The sequence below is a fragment of the Fringilla coelebs genome (assembly GCF_963513975.1).
Source record: "Fringilla coelebs genome assembly, chromosome: 19".
Classification (NCBI taxonomy): Eukaryota; Metazoa; Chordata; class Aves; order Passeriformes; family Fringillidae; genus Fringilla; species Fringilla coelebs.
This window is the reverse complement of record NC_140045.1, coordinates 3,784,260-3,800,276: the sequence shown is the minus strand read 5'-3', so window position 1 is coordinate 3,800,276 and position 16,017 is coordinate 3,784,260. Positions and strand designations below refer to the sequence as shown.

General features: G+C 40.4%; 1 protein-coding gene across 2 annotated transcripts in view; it reads right to left on the bottom strand.

The window, feature by feature from the left end:
* TEX2 (testis expressed 2) overlaps nucleotides 1-16,017 on the bottom strand; it is a 45,295-nt gene that overhangs the window by 19,711 nt on the left and 9,567 nt on the right. For both annotated transcript variants that reach the window (XM_084218644.1, XM_084218645.1), the window contains exon 2: nucleotides 5,658-7,312. In XM_084218644.1, the coding sequence (XP_084074770.1) occupies nucleotides 5,658-7,286 (1,629 nt within the window). In that variant the 5' untranslated portion in view covers nucleotides 7,287-7,312. The remainder of the gene's footprint in view (nucleotides 1-5,657; nucleotides 7,313-16,017) is intronic.

Genomic DNA, 16,017 nt, shown 5'->3' with positions numbered 1-16,017 from the left:
ATACATGTGGATTAAATTCAATTAATTTCTGTGCTGTAAAAGAAACACAACACAAACCAGCCAGTCCTGCTGTAACAAGCCTTTAAGTGCTGACTCTGACCATGTTGCTTCTCTTCTTCAATATCTGATTACAGAAATAGAGATGATAAATGGGATAGAGGGTAGGCAGAATACTCATTCAAGGAGAAGTTTTGCTCCTCTTAACCTGCCATGCAACATTCTTTGATCATTGTTTTTATCTCTAAATCAGAACCTTAAATTCAGCATTCTCAATATTCATCAATGTCAACAGAAAGTGAAGGGGAGCAGAAAGTCAAATGGCAACTCTACAAACACCTGTGTGATTTCAGAGGGGGGAAGTGGGGAGAGCTGAATGAGCACCCCAGTATTTCTCGAAACAAAAAGTCCTAACTACCTTATGAAAAACACCTGAAAAATTAATGCGAGATTTCAACTTATTAAAGTAGTTTCCACCCACACGCAGAAATGCAAAATTTACTTTTATGCTAATTTTCTTCAGTTTCAGTGCCACATGATTTCCCACAGTAGACAGCACACACTTTCTTAGGTGCCATAGTAACAGTGATATCTGTTTTGCTTACTCCAACATCTAGCTCCATTTCCACTACAAACCCTGAAAAAAACTAGATAAATTAGCATTTCTTTTATGTTCGGGAAAGATTAAGTCATTCATCTTTGCTCAGCTCCAAAGCAGATTATGTCTTTTATTAATAGAAATGCCTATACCAGGACATACTCTTTGAAGAAGCTTTATGTTGATTTTTTTCTTAGTGGGTTATGCACAACTCCCATATAGGAAATACAATGCACGAGGAAGAGTTTTCTATAAAAGCCATCAAACTGCACAGCAGGGATGACGTAGGTTTGAGACACATCCCATCTCCTTCCTAGAAATTATTTAGCCAAGACATCTTTGAGCAGACAGCAATTAATTTTCAGCCAGGAACTCCAGCTGGACTTACTGAAGCACAAGAACATCACATGAGCTGCCCAAAGCCACCGTGTGCAGGAACTGGAATATCCATATGGCCCACAGATCTCTGGAGCAACTCCCACCTGCCCCCATCAGATCTCCAAGCTATTTCTAGCTCAGACAAAGTCTGGAGCCTGCAGCCAGGCAAATGTACAGATGGGAATTTGCTGCCTCAGAAGTTTCTTGCCTTCTCCTGGAAGGCCACTCAGCCAACACCACACCAGCTGGCACAGAGCAAAGGGCTGCCTGGAGAGTGGGTCATTATAGGAAGCTTAGTCACATGAGCCCTTTCTCTAAGTCTAATAAGCTTTCTATTTTCAGTAGAAAGGTTGGAAACTTATGGGTACATGTGGTACCCAGGAAGGAAGGTCAGACTGCACCTGACATTCCTTGAACAGCCTGCTTGAGATGGAACTGTGATGAAAACAAGGAATGATTTACCCATCAAAATTGTGACTTCCCTGTGCCAAAGTAAGTAAAAATCCCTCCTGCTTTTCTGATCCCCACCATGTGCCCAAGCCTTCCAGTTCAAACCAGTGGATTAGCTGTACAATCTGCCAAACACACAATTCTCAACCCTGCTCACCCATAACCAAACAGAAGTGCAAACACAGCACAGCCACCAGGCTATCAGCAACTGGAGAACCAAGCTCAGATTTAAGTATTTGGGGTTTTATTTTCAGACAACAGTCAGGATGAAAGAGACAGAACATTACCTCAATCCTTCCTTGTACACAAAATTTTAGTTTTCTAATTTCTAAGGATGAAGCCTCTTCTTTGCACTGGATTTTCATGTTATTTTGTTAGAGATACACTGCATGGCTGACAGTAAAATGTTAATGCTTCACTAAATGATGATTCTTCACTCTATTAATGAATCTGAAAATCTGTGGCAGCTGCAGGAATTTTATCTAACAGTGTTAAAGGAGGTAACAACACCACCTGCCTTCTCACTTCAGTGATCTTCAGTTCTGTAAATTGTTTCACCTAGCTTAAAAAACACTGAGAAGTTTATCCAAGAAGCCCCTAAAGTCATTCCAAAGTTCCTGCACTTTAGGAACAATTTCAGCAGAATTACCTCTGCCTCTCTTTTTGCAAAACCAAATTGGAACAAAAGATTCACAGCCCACGGAAACAATTTTGCAATGCACCCAAACAGAGAAGTTGTGTTACCATAACCAGCTAAATTCTCCAAACTACTGAAGCAACAATGGATTTCCTTGTGTAGGAGAGGAGTGACTGCAGGATAGGTCTTCTCTGTTCTAGCAAAGTTGTTAAAATAAGAAATTTAGTAATTCTGGGAGCACAATGACCATAGTCATATGCCACTGTGCAGCTGTTGGCCATTTACACTGATCCTGTGATCTCCATTTCTAAAGGTCAGCAGTTGCTCCACACTCCCAGCTGAAAGCAGAATGTGCCTGGCCAGCAGGCTGGGGAGCACCCTGACCACGGAGCTGCTCCTTGGGCTGGCAGCACCACGGCTTTGCCAGCTCAGGTCACAGCTCCAATCCACAGCTCCAGCCCTGGGAACACTCAGCTCATGGGACATGACAAAAATAATTTCAAAAACCCCCCTCAGTTTAATTTTCCTCTTTCCTGACTCTGGGATCCCAGTATTTTATTCCAACTGCAATTCAACAGAGTATTTCATGTAAAAGGCCTTGTAGGTACCAACCAAGGTCTCAGGTGTGTTACAACATAACCTGAGAAGGGAAGATAGGGAGAACTGCAAAAGATCCTTATGAAGGACCCAGAGGGTTGGGGGCACAAACCTGGCCTGTGGGTAAAAATAAATTAAAATCATTACTTATGATGCTTTCAAATACATAAATAAAAGAACCAGCAAACACCACTTTCACAATACAAGCCCAAATCTGGATTAAAACTCTCCCTAAATTTTCTTAGTGATATTAACAGTTAATAGCCGTTATTATTAAATGACATCATCAAAAGCACCAAAATTTTTTCAAGACTGTTGATGACTCAAATCACACAATTTTATTACTATCCCCCTTATTACCACTATTTTATAATACTTCAATAGTATTTTACTTCATAAATGAGGGAAAAATAGAATGCATTTTTTGAGCTTCTTTCACAGGGAATCCAAAGGCACAAAAAAGGTCTGAGGTAGGAGAAGCAACCATCACCTTAACTGGAAGAAACATTTGTCTGCCAGAGGCCACTATCAAGCATGAAATCCCTTGGATGGTACTCAGGAATAGCAGGCTGATAAAAAGCCTCCTCTTTCTGTACACCCTGGCTCAAAGCCTCCAATTTCTCCAGCAGGCACTGCCACTGTGTTCTCCTAAAAGTTCTTTCTAATGGAAAGGGTAAATATATAATTTCCATTTTAGCTGTTACTTAAAACCTTTCGTATCAGCCAGCACAACCCAAGAGAATGCAGAGCTGAAAGGCCAAGAAGGAAGTTAGAAAAGACTAATGGATTAAAGAACAAAAAAATGTGGGCAGGACCAAAAAAAAAAAGAAAAAGATAAGAAGGAAGCCAGAGAACTGAAAACTAAGGGAAGAGGCAGATACAAAAACATGCAATGAAGATGCAGGGGTTTTGTGCTTTTTCTGGTTGGGGGATGTTTTCCCCCAGTACCAAGGACATTTGACTGAAGTCAGTACAGACACTTACAGAAATACACACTCACCAGCACAAGAGTTATTTACTTTTTCACACTGCCAAGAACATTTTTGTGGGAGACAATAATCTGTTCAAGTATCTCAGCAATTGCTGAGGGGAATTTTGCTCTAGTTTTCGAAACCTAGGAAATGCAAACTTCTCAAACAACGTTTACATGGGGGAGAATGCACACATTCTTGTACAAAAATAACTTGACAGCAGTTTGGCAGAATCCCAACTCTGTGAGCCCCATATGAAGGGATTTTACTCAGAGCATTTATTATAATTGCACAACAGCAGTCCAGGCCAGAATACCAGACCAACAAGTTCTGAGAGAACATCTTTATGCAAGAGCATCAAGTTTGATTCTCCTATATTCCCCTGAGTTTTGTTACAGATTAAGTCTTTAGCTGCCTTTTCAGAGGATCTAAACTGTCCAGTACTCATTTTGACAGATGCAAACAGAAGATAGTTGTATGAAGTGGGAATAATAATTGCAATCTGCTAAATATATTACATTATGTTGCACTACAATACAGGCATGGAGCTGGTTTGTAAACTCCTGAAGCATTTACTTATTAAAGACAATTACTTTGGGTGTTATGAGCACAAAAAATACTCATCAGGTCATAAAAATCATTAATCTAAATTTATGCAGACTTCTCTGCACTGTTCATTTCTTGCCTACAGCCATTTTCATAAGATGGAACTTCTCAATAAAAGCATTAAAATATAGTTTAAAGGTTTCTCAGCAAAAGCTGACATCTCAGAGACCACCTAACCCCAGCCAATGATGAACATCAGCTGCCAAGTATCTAGGAAGAGTCTTGGCAGCAAATAAAAAGGACTGAAGTGAAAGTTTGCAACAATATGTACATCTGAATTCACTACAGCAAATAATAACCACAACTCATTTCATTCACAAAAAAAAAGGGAACACCAAGGTAGAAACCATGAAATTGCCACCATTATGCAAGAAAAGTAGAGTTTCATATTCTGTTTTTCTAACTTTTCAGTTACCTAAAGACATGTGAAATTAGCCATCAATACACATTATGGATTCTACAGTATATACTCTTCTGAATTTAAATTCATGAAACCTTTGTGCTGTTACAAGTGGGGATGCACCTTCAAAAAGCTCAATGTAATATTTACACAAATACAAAAAATGCCTCCACAAATACTCTGATCAGCATGTGATATCATGTGAAGGTTACACCACCAGCATGCAGAAATGCTTCTGCTGCACATCAGAAACCAGGAGATGTTTCATTGCTTGGAATTCTGCAATTGGGAAAATATTACTTGAATTCATCACAGATGGAGATTAGGAGGGCAGGTCAGGGACCAGAAGCACTGAAGGAACAGAGAGGTTGGGTAGATCACAGCTGGACAGGCAGCAACGTGACACACGAAGGGACAGCCAGCTTGCAATATCTCAACAACAACAAATGGAGGGCAGGGAGCAGGTAGGACAAACTTTCATTCCAAACCCAGCTCTCAGACACATTTTGCTGAACTGTAATTCCTCCTCCCATTTCAATTAGCTGATGTTTGAGGACGACCCATATGCTCTCCAACTCTATGCTCTACTTGAACACAACGCTCTTGTCTCTGTTTATGAACAGACCAACAAACAAATTACTGCCTGGACAAAATATCCCAGAAACAAAGTAAATCTCCCAAGACACAGCTTCAAGCACAAATGTTATTTTACACACTAAACTTTGACACTGCTTGCTCTCAGTATTTCAGCTGGATCGTTTCAAATCTATCACCAAAGCCATTTGCCCTTTTACTTTTGAAGAAATTCCATTTTCTACTAATCCCTAAAGACACCGAACTCTTACATATTCTTGGACACCAAGCCATTTGTCCCCCTACCAAAGGGAGTTGACCCTAAAAAACTATTTACAAGTGGGGACATTTCAGCTCATTTACACCCTCAGGATAAATCTAGTTTACTCCTTCTACCCAAAATAATGTGCACAGACACACACACACACACACAAAATGCCAGGACCTCACCTTCAGTATTTCAGGTTCTTTGATGTCTAGAGCTCCTGTATTCCATCGCTTTTTCATGCTTTTATGCAATTTCAGATACTCATGAGTACGTGGAATAAGAAGCCAAATCACACAGACAGCTACCATAAATCCAAGGGCCATTCCAAGTAAAAGTCCACTTAAATAGCTAGGGAGAGGGATAATAAGGTAAGCATAGACTAACAGTATTAATAAGTATAAAGTTTTCACTGGTATTTCAGACTGTTGCACATCCAGATTATTTTCATCTTCACTACTGAGCATAGTAACAGTTTCCTCAGTCATCTCGGGCTCCACCACAGTTTCAGCAGGTTTATCAGTTTTGCTTTCTTCCTCTAGCAAGAAAAAGTCTTCAGAATACAGTTCACAAAACTCCTCATCCTCCCTGCTCACTAGTGCAGACAACAAACATTTTTCAAGTACAAGTGAAGGTTTTGACCCCACATCCTTTGTGCTTGCAGACTGAGAGCTTTTGGTCTCCATCTCTTTTGCATGTTCTTCTGCCCCTCTAGAGTGACTGCTCCTAGTCATGTTAAAGTCACCCCCAGAGAAATCCCCTTCAGAATCAAACTCCTCTTCCTTAATGCTGTAGTTGTTATTGCTTTCCAAATGGCCATTCAAACTGGAAAGGTTTGAGAGTTCTGAAGCACTTGAAGATAAGGCTTTGGGCCTGTGGCTACTACTTTCATCACCCATGATTTTGCTGAGCAGCTGAAGAGGCTCATAAATTACCTCAGAAAGGCGTCTTTTTGTATCTTCAATTTTAGCCTCCATTTCAGGTACTTTAAAAAAGGAACGAGTGTCAGAGGGGGATGTTAATGGAGAGGAGGGGGCAGTTTTAGAATCACCACCTGTAGCTCGAGGTTGAGTGAACTGTTTGAACAGATGCAAGTTCAGTTTTGAGTCAGGTGGCCTGTAAGACACAGCTTCAGACTCCTGTTTAGAAGTGTCTGTAGACAGAGATTTCACCAAGGTTTTCATTAAGTGTCTATGTCGCATCGGCGGGGTGGGTTCTTTTGGTTCCACTTCTGTTGAAAAGGACTTGACTAACCCCTTAAAAGGCTTTGAACTAGAAACTGTGGATGATCTGCTAGAGCAGGCAACTGATCTGGAAGGGGATGACGATGGAGAAGACAGACTGGATTTCTGTTCCACAGATGGTGCTGGTGCACCTGATGAGCCAAACGTGTGACATGGGTGTGACGATGGAGACAGGACCGGTGGCACTGCAGTGAGTATTTGGGATGGGGAAGGAGAGTCCAACAGCTTTACAGTTTCTGCAGCTGGCAGGACTGCAGGCGATGAGGACAGCGGGGATGCAGAGTTGGCCATGTTAAGCGAGGTAGCTGGACCAAAAAGGTCATGGCCGGTATGCTCAAAGCAGAGGTCTTCCTTGGCTTCAAGTGCTGTTACAATGCTTTGGTCATCTAGTTCCTCATCAAGAAACTCTTTAAACTCCTCTTCCTCCTCTTCTTCCTCCTTCCCAAATGCAGAGAAATGAATTGTGATGGTTTCTCGGGAGACAGATCGTTGGACCTGCACTTTTGGTGTTGACTGCTTTGAGGACATTTCACCAGTTTTGTCTGCATGGCTACTGTTCCGACTTGTCATTGCAGGTTCCAGAGATGTGTCAGAGTCTGGGAAGAAAACATAGCACCACATTAAATGCGTTTTCCCCCATTTCAAATACCCTTATTTTCAAGCATTAAGTCAAACACAATTTTATGTATGAAAAAATTCCAAACCAACTCACACCAACAAAAAAAAAAAAAGAAGCAGGAGATGTCTATGCTGAAAATTACAGATCTAGGTTGCCGTGTGCTACATAAGACATTTCCACATAGCACAAAATGGCAATATTAAAACATACCAGGCTGTTAAAATTATCTTCAAGTGCCCTGAAATTACAGTTAATCTCTGAAGCACCACCTTTCTATTTTCCCTACTAGATGTACCTCTGAGTTCCAGAGCCCCATCCCACCCCAACACACTGAAATTCTTCACTCCTAACTCTCAGTCAGTCCCTTCTACATGCAATACTTAATTCTTTATACCTTATAAATAAAGAAAATTTGAAACTCAAAGCAAGATCAGAAATATGTAAAGGTCACAGTGTGGGGGGCACATTATCTAAGCATTTTATTGACCCATCAAAGTGAATTTAGCATATATTTACATGGAGAGGAAATAGCATGCAATTAAACCAAAGCACTGGCGACCATACACAGAGATGGACCAGGAATTACAGGATTAGCTCTGCCTCTCCAGCTGGGAGGCAGCACTTTATCTCCACTGCCAAGACAGCGAGTTTACCACTTCAGTAACTGAATTATTTTTCAGAAGCTGTTAAAATGCTGTAATCAAACTGTCAAGCTGAATTAATGCGAGGCCTTTGCTGACGTTTAAAGAGCAGTTCAGAAGAATGATTATGCGGTGCTGAAGAAATTGCACTTCACAAACAGTTGTGATATCAGATTGTATTATCCAGCAAGGCAGCGCCACCTGCTCGGCATCATCATCCTACTGAAGGTTGTAGCCCTTTCTACTTCCTAGCAGAGCTGCTCATGTAAACATTTTTTAACCTGTCACTAAACTAAGCTGGGTTAAACATTTTAAACCAGCAGATCTTTGCAGCTTATTCAGAGCAAGTATCTGTCCACGACTTCCTACACACTGCAGTTGTCCATTTTATGGCTCCTAAATTGCTGACAATTCCTTGCTTCTTCCAGCATTTGTGAACTTCCCAAGCAGGCTGTACAGAAGGAGCTGGATGTCAACCTGCTTTGTGCAAAGCCTTCAGAAATTCCATTCTCAGGGTTTGGCTGTTTGTTGTTTTAAGTCTTATTTCTGCTGCATATGACAGGGAGCCAGTTTGGGTTCAAAGGACCAAAAGAAACACAAAAAACCCTGGTCAAGCTTTCACTTGACATCTCACCTTGCTCTGATGACTGCTTAGGAGACAAAAGTCTTTCTAAAGATCACTTCTGACTTCAACTTTTACCATGGAACAGTTTCCTTCTGTCCTTCCCAAAATCCACTTGACCCATCCAAGCAGCAGCATTAACAGAGAACTCCTTTCAGTGATGGAGATGTGCCTCCAGCCTGCCTGGGGCTCAGCACGCTGTTACCTTTCTTACTACATAACAAGTAGTTATTTACCCAAATATTAAGAACCCTCAGTTACCTGAAGTTTACACATACACTTATTACCTGTATGTATAACTTGGTGAGTGCTAAGGTTGGTAAGAACTTTGGTGTCTCATTCCCCTGTTGGATGAGCACACCTGGGAACCAGCAGCAGACAGAATCCATGCTTCTGTCTGCTGTCCACCATAGACATGGTTCTGTTTCACATAGGTCAGACTGCAAAATACCAGATTTTTTGGACAAACACACCCGAGTATATTTTGGAGAGGGGAAAAAAATACTACTGGACAAGATAGGTGTCCAACCTCATTTCCATAGTGCTGGGCCATCAGCTATCACACATGTTGAATATTTTGGCCCAGTTGGGAAACTGCAAAATGAACACATCAAAATTTGAAAGTACAAAAACCCTACACATTTTCCAGGTCACTGAGCCATCACAACACTATACACTAAGGAAGGAAAAAACAAACATCAAAACCCCACAAATATAATGACAAAATCCCCCTTGCACACAATGCTGTTGGCATCAGTTTGACCTTTTCTCTTCTGCTGTTCAGCCTTAATCATTTATCAATAATCTAGGAAAGCAGGAGAAAAAGAGTAGCAATCCCCCCTGCCCCCAACGGCATTTTCACCGTGGCATTTTGTATCAGCTAGAACTTCATGGGTTTGGATAGCTCTTTAGCACACTGTGTTTACACTGAACATTAATTAGCTGGTGTTTAAACACCAGTTGCCATGCTGTGCTAATGCAGTGCTAATGACCTGAAACAGATGAACTTCACTTGCACACACCAAATGTACTGAAAAGAGATTTTACTGCTTACTGAACAAGCAAGATTTTCTTAACATCATGGTTAACTTAACAGAGAAAGGAAGGAAATTCTTGATTAACCAGTATTTGCCTACCTCAAGCACGTTACTGTACCACAAATTATGTCATATAAAAGAGCATGTTTTCAATCCATTCCTGAACACAACCTCTGTTTTACTGTGGAGGATTTGGGCTTTTGTTTTGTTTTTTCTTCCCAAAGCAGATGCTGAGAAGTTTTTCCTTGACAGCTCTTTCTGTAGTTGTTAGGTTTTGATAGAGCCATTTCATCAGGCTCTTGAACCATACATTTTTACCCCTTAAATAATTTTAACAGATTCATTTCTTACTCATTTCTGGCTACATTTTCCTCACTCATTTCCTTCCCCTACTCCTCAGCTCCTCTCCCAGCTGTTTGAAGACCTGATGTTCCAGCCTCACTATCTGAAGTGGCACAATTCCAAACTGATTGATTGCAGATTATATTGGTACTTGCAGACACACAGGTTTTCAGTGGTCCTTCTTTTGAAGGCCACACTGTTCCCCATTCTCTGGCTGCCTCTTGATGGTTTTTCTGTTGACTCTGAAGATCCAAGGCACCAGTTTTATTTATGTGGCAGGCAGATCTGAATAACAGTCTTACATCCTCGGGCTTCAAATGATCCAAAACATGAACTTTTACCCGGAAGGGAAGAAGGCTGCTCAGAAACTAATTCCTTTCCCCCAGAGGTTTGAATTTGGAATGCTGTTGCAGGGTGGAATGAGATAGCTGCTAACCAACTGCTGCCATTTCCACTTCTGACCTCAAGGCACTGCATCCCCATCTCCCACAGAAGAGCAGTTTATAATCCTCACCTACAGGCATCGCTTTTAAAGCTCCAACAACAGGAAACACTGAGCCAGGCAAACAGAGAGTGCAGCTGCCTGGGACAGACAACATTCCTCACCCAGCCCTTTCCTGTGAGCAGGGAGGCAGCAGTGCTGGAGCTGAGGATGTCTTTGCCTGGGTGACAACACGTCTCCACCACGCTGTGATGCACCTGGTGACAAACAGGGACACCCAGGGAGAGGCCAGGTGTGGGTTAGGCCATGACACCTCTTGTAAGCGTCACTGCAGTAGCTGTGCTGCTTCCCAGGAATGACTAATTAGGAGTTCACAGGAAGAGCCAAGCACCCAGCAATGTGCTCTTCTGCCCAGCAGCATAAACACCCTCCTGTTCTCTTCTCCTGCAGTGGACAAACACACCCCACCCTTCTTCAGCTGTGCCCCAGAAAGCACCTGCTCACAGCCCTGAGACAACACACAGTCCATCCTGGAGCCTCAGACAATTATCCCACCAACTTCATACAGCAAAGCAATTCTTTTCCCATTAACAATGTAGAAAGTGATTCAAACAACAAACCAGCAAACTAGGAACTAACTTAAAAGGTCAAAGTTGCATATACCACACTTAGTCATCATCATTTAGCTGGAGAAACAGGCTGGATTGGGTAACTAAATTCACATGCTTTGCAGCAGCCAACTACTCCAATCACATTGCTATTACCTATTACAACATCTGCATGAGGGGGAAAGGGTACACAGTGCACTGTGTTAGCAAAATGCTTTCAGAAAAATGTGCAACAAGGTTCAACACTTGTATTTGTGTTGCTACTAAACACAGACTAAAAAATGTGTTTTCCACTAAACAGAAATTCCTTTCCTCCTAAGTAAAGGAAAAGGCTCACAGGTTATTAAACAGCACTGCAATACTTTCCCCTGTATCTATCAGTTGCACCAGAAGAACAAGTCCTAAATGCTGTTGAGGAAACAAGTCATTTCATTACTGATAATGCTACAATTCAACTTCATGCAGATTGCCACAGCTGTTCACAGGGAAAGATGTTTCTCACTGGTTATGCCTCTGCTTTCCCCAGTAACCCTTCTGGGCCATCACTCATTCAACTGCTTCAGCAGACTGGGAAAAACACCCAGTTCTTTAGGATTCATGGGGCCTTTTTTATCATTTTTTATTACTTCATAGTAATTTTCAAGTGCCAGACTCAAAACTTCATACTCTAAATCTACCCTTCATTTGGCAGGAAGAAGAAGCAGTATATTGGTTTTAGACAATCTCTGCAGCCTCCTTATGGAGTGAGAGATTCTATTTTAACAGAAAAAGGACCCCACTAACACATCACAGCCATGTTCTAAACCAGGCCAGCAGCACATTAAATCTTTCTCAGACAGGGAACACCTACACAAGGCAATATGATCTGAAATTCATATTTGCTCCCAGAAATTCTAGATTCTGTTTGATTTACTAGAGATTCAAGCAGTATCTGCCTTCCAACACTGAGATATGTGGGAGAACCGCTGCAATTCTTTGTACTTAATTAAAATAAGTAACAGAGCTCTCAGCATCAGACACAATTTTCTGTTAAGAGCAAGAAGTCTTCATTTCAGGTCCTTCCAAACAAAGCACAATATTAGTGAAAATTTGCCACAGAAGTAAAGCAAATTCCCATTTAGCCCAGCATGCCCTCCCTGAAGCAGAGAGCACAGCTGCTGGGACATTATCTGTCACATGGACTTCATCTCATTCAGCAGATCTATATCATAAAAGACAAAAAAATGAAGGGCTACAAAATGCAAAATTCAACGTTCTTTCCTATCCCCATTCAAATTTCTAATTATGATCAATTAAATTCCCCTGGCATCTCCATGAGTTAATGTATTCCATAGTTAACATCTATTGTTCCTTTTACATCCACTAGTCATTACTTTTAAATGAACTACAGAGGCAGGATTGGTAATTACTATCACACAATAGCCCTGTGAAACCTTCCTGTCAGGGATCCAGTTACCCAGCCTGGAGAGAAGGGTTTAGAGCTCAGTTTCCATCAGGAACAAGGAAGTTTCCTTCCCTTTCCAAGTTCATGCAACTGGATTTGAGATACACAGGTGGGGGGGAAGAGGGAAAAAACAAAAGCAACAAAACCTCTTTTAAATCCAAGGGCAGAAATGAAAAAGTTGATATCAACATCAAGTACTATTAAAGCCTATATTTTAAATGTGTTGAGCAGAAGCCAATCCCAGATCATGGCCAAAACTGATGGTGCCAGCCACCATGGATCACAACATAGACACAGCACATACCCCCGACACAGAAACCCAGGTCAGCACAACTAAGCTGGCTGAGAGCTAAAACACCTCCAGCAGGAGCTCTCTGAGCATCATTAAAAACCCAAAACATTTTTGTGCAAATGCTTTTAAGTTCAGAAAAAATTAAGTTAAATAATCTGCATTTAAGTATGCTTAGGGATACTTAGAATCCTAGGCAAAATTTTAAGGTCTTGTCAACGAGATTATACATTTAATGAAAATTATAAACCTATAAAAGAGATGAGTAAGAGTCATTTTAAGTTCAGGACAGAAAAGTCAAGTAAAATTGCAATGGCAAATAAGGAGTCTTCAAAACTACTGGAATTTTTCAGAAAACAGAATTACTGGAATTTTGTTGCTCCTGCTGAGGTACTCAAGCTTGTCTTTACAACACTTCAAATATAATCAAGCAAAAATTGTTTAATGTTAGCTAAGCAAGTGTATTCTATACTAACATTTTCCCAAAAGACCTAAGAAAGGTCAGCTACCACATTAGTTCCTCTGCCTTTACTGATAAAAGAATAATTATTTCCTATTCTCCTTCCATGACACACCACTTACCAAAAACTTCAAAAGCTGCACTACAGTCCCATTTTAACAAACACAAAAGCTAAGTAGTTAAAGGTTCTCCAGAAACTCAGGAAAAAATCTAATTTCTTCTTATTTAATGATTTTCTGAAGCCTGAAGTGAAGCAGTATTTTTAAGAAATCCAACACTTTCCCTAACAGAAGAAATAAAAGAAGTTTTCAGGCAAAGCTCTGCACTTTGGAACTGATTCAAACTGCACTAGAGTGTAATTATATTAAAGAACATTTACTCCCAGTTGGCACAAAAAGAATGAATAAAAATTCTAGTACATACATAATACTTTCTCCATTCATGTGTTCTCCTCCTATGAACTATATTCTTGTTTATCATCTGTAATTGCAAGCAAGGGGTAGCACCTTTTCCTTCCAAAACACTGCACATTGAACAGTTCAAAGGGACCTTTCATTAGTTTCCAGAACAAAATAAAATTGCAACAAACCACCACCATATACCCCCCTCTCAACCTCCATCACAGATTTTGGGGTTTTAGTCATTTCCTATAACATATATTGCTGTCCTTAAAATTATGTTAAAATGTGTGGTTTTTCCAGGTAGCTAGTTGCTAGCATCAAAATTACCTAAAGATCTAATTTGGCCACAAGTGACAAGAGAAATGCCCCAGAAAAAGACAAGTTTACAGACCTAGATCTGAAATTTCTGCAGCAAGGGATTCAGAAATAGACACTTTAAAACAAGGGCAAACTCAGAGCCAGCCTAAAGCCAGCTTTTCCCACCTTCCTCAAACTGCTGGGTTCTCAAAACCCCAACAATGGTTCTGAGCAAAAAATATACAACTGCTGCATTAGCTCTCTTCTAAAAGGGAGGAGAGTCTACATCAGAATCTTCTGGTGCTGCACAAGTTCTGCATCTCAAGAGAACATGTTGGATTTCTGTAATAATAAAGCATCCAAAGTTTACACATAAAACATGACACCCTGTGGAAAGGGTAAATGGTGAGGTTAAACCGTGCAGAATTGTAACTTGCTCTCTTATCTCAGTGAAAAAAAAACCATCTCCTCATTAATCTGATAAAAGATTATCTAAAACCTCCATGGATTAGTCCACAGCTGAAAACTCTGCCCATATCTCTGGTTAAATTAAAGGTCACTATAAAATCTTTAGGGGAAATTCTGACCGAGTGACTTAGAGAAAAGCATGTTTCCAAAATTAAGTAAAAGAAGGTGCCCTGAATCCTAAATTAAAAAGGGCTTATCAGAATTGTCTTGCAGGCTGTTTTTCCCCAGTGCAAATGCACATCAATAGGTAAAACTGCCTACAGGTAGCAAGTGAGCATTTAAAGACTTCTTACATTTACATTCATTTCCTTAACAAAAAAATTACAGCACTAGTCACAGTACCTGCCAAGGCAAAACAACCATCTCACACCTTCATATGAAAAGGTTTTAAAAATAAACATGTTTGTCCACATGAGGCTGAGCTCAGATACACAGAGGAGCAGCAGCAATTAGTAACTCAACCTCTAGGTCCCCATGTAAAATGTAGTTATGAGAGATTATTAAAAAAGGAATGGAATCTACAGATTTACCCATAGGTATCTAAAGACTTTTTTTTTTCCCCAGGGGATTTTTAATGATCAATCAAATGTCATATTTCTTATGTACAGCCTTCATTTTAATTTCATGTTCTGCAGAGGATTAGCATGCAAGGTGCCTCATGGCTTTTTAAGCTGACAGGACAAAACCCAGTACACAATCATGGTTTCCTTAGGTCTCAGATGTTTTAAAAATTACAGAAGGGGATATTCTCTGGTATTATCAAATAGCACTCAAGCTTTTAATACTTATGAGTATTTCGTTTCACACCTAGCACATCCCTAAGAAGCAAGGTAATAACTCTTCAAATAAAATAAACAATTAGATAAAAAAAGCAAAGATCTACAGACCAGGCAGCTGGCACAAACCGAAACAAGAACAACAAACCAAAGCAAGGCTATTTTCAGAAAGCTTAAATTGTCTAGGGAAGGGAGGAGGGCTGCATTTAACACAAATAAAGTACCCATACCTAACTAGAAAGGCAGTTGTACTTAACACATGAAAATTATCTGAAGGCACTTGAAGATACAGAGCAAGCTGCAAATATTAACATAGGGGATTGCTGTTAGAGGGCACATTGATTACAGTTGTTCACTTCCTTGCATCTCATCTACCCAAGGAAAAGTGTCTTTGATAAATGCAGAAAATGCATTTATGACAGATCAGGATATCTCAGAAGCTTCTGCAAGCATAATGCCCAGGAGGTCCAAAGGACAGGAAAGGTTAGGAAAAGGCCAATAAACAGGACTTCAAAACATTCAAGTTTTTTGAGAATTGCCATCAAGTTTGAGTTAGGTGGGACAAAAGCAATTCAACTCAGAAGTCAAACTTCTCTGCAAAGTTTCTTTAAAATAATTGTTCCCAGCACCTACGAGAGGCAGTCCTGCCAATCACTCCATGCCATGCAATGCTCTTTCCTGTCACTGGATTCCATGAAAAAATTAATGGAGAAAGGTATTACCAGCATTTCCTGCTACCTGGAAACTGCAAAAGAAACATAAATTAGCACCACAAGAACAGAAAAGCTCTTTGTGATCTAATTTTGGAAGAAAATGGACTAGAATTCCAGACTTCTCTGAAAGCCCTGTGCAGGT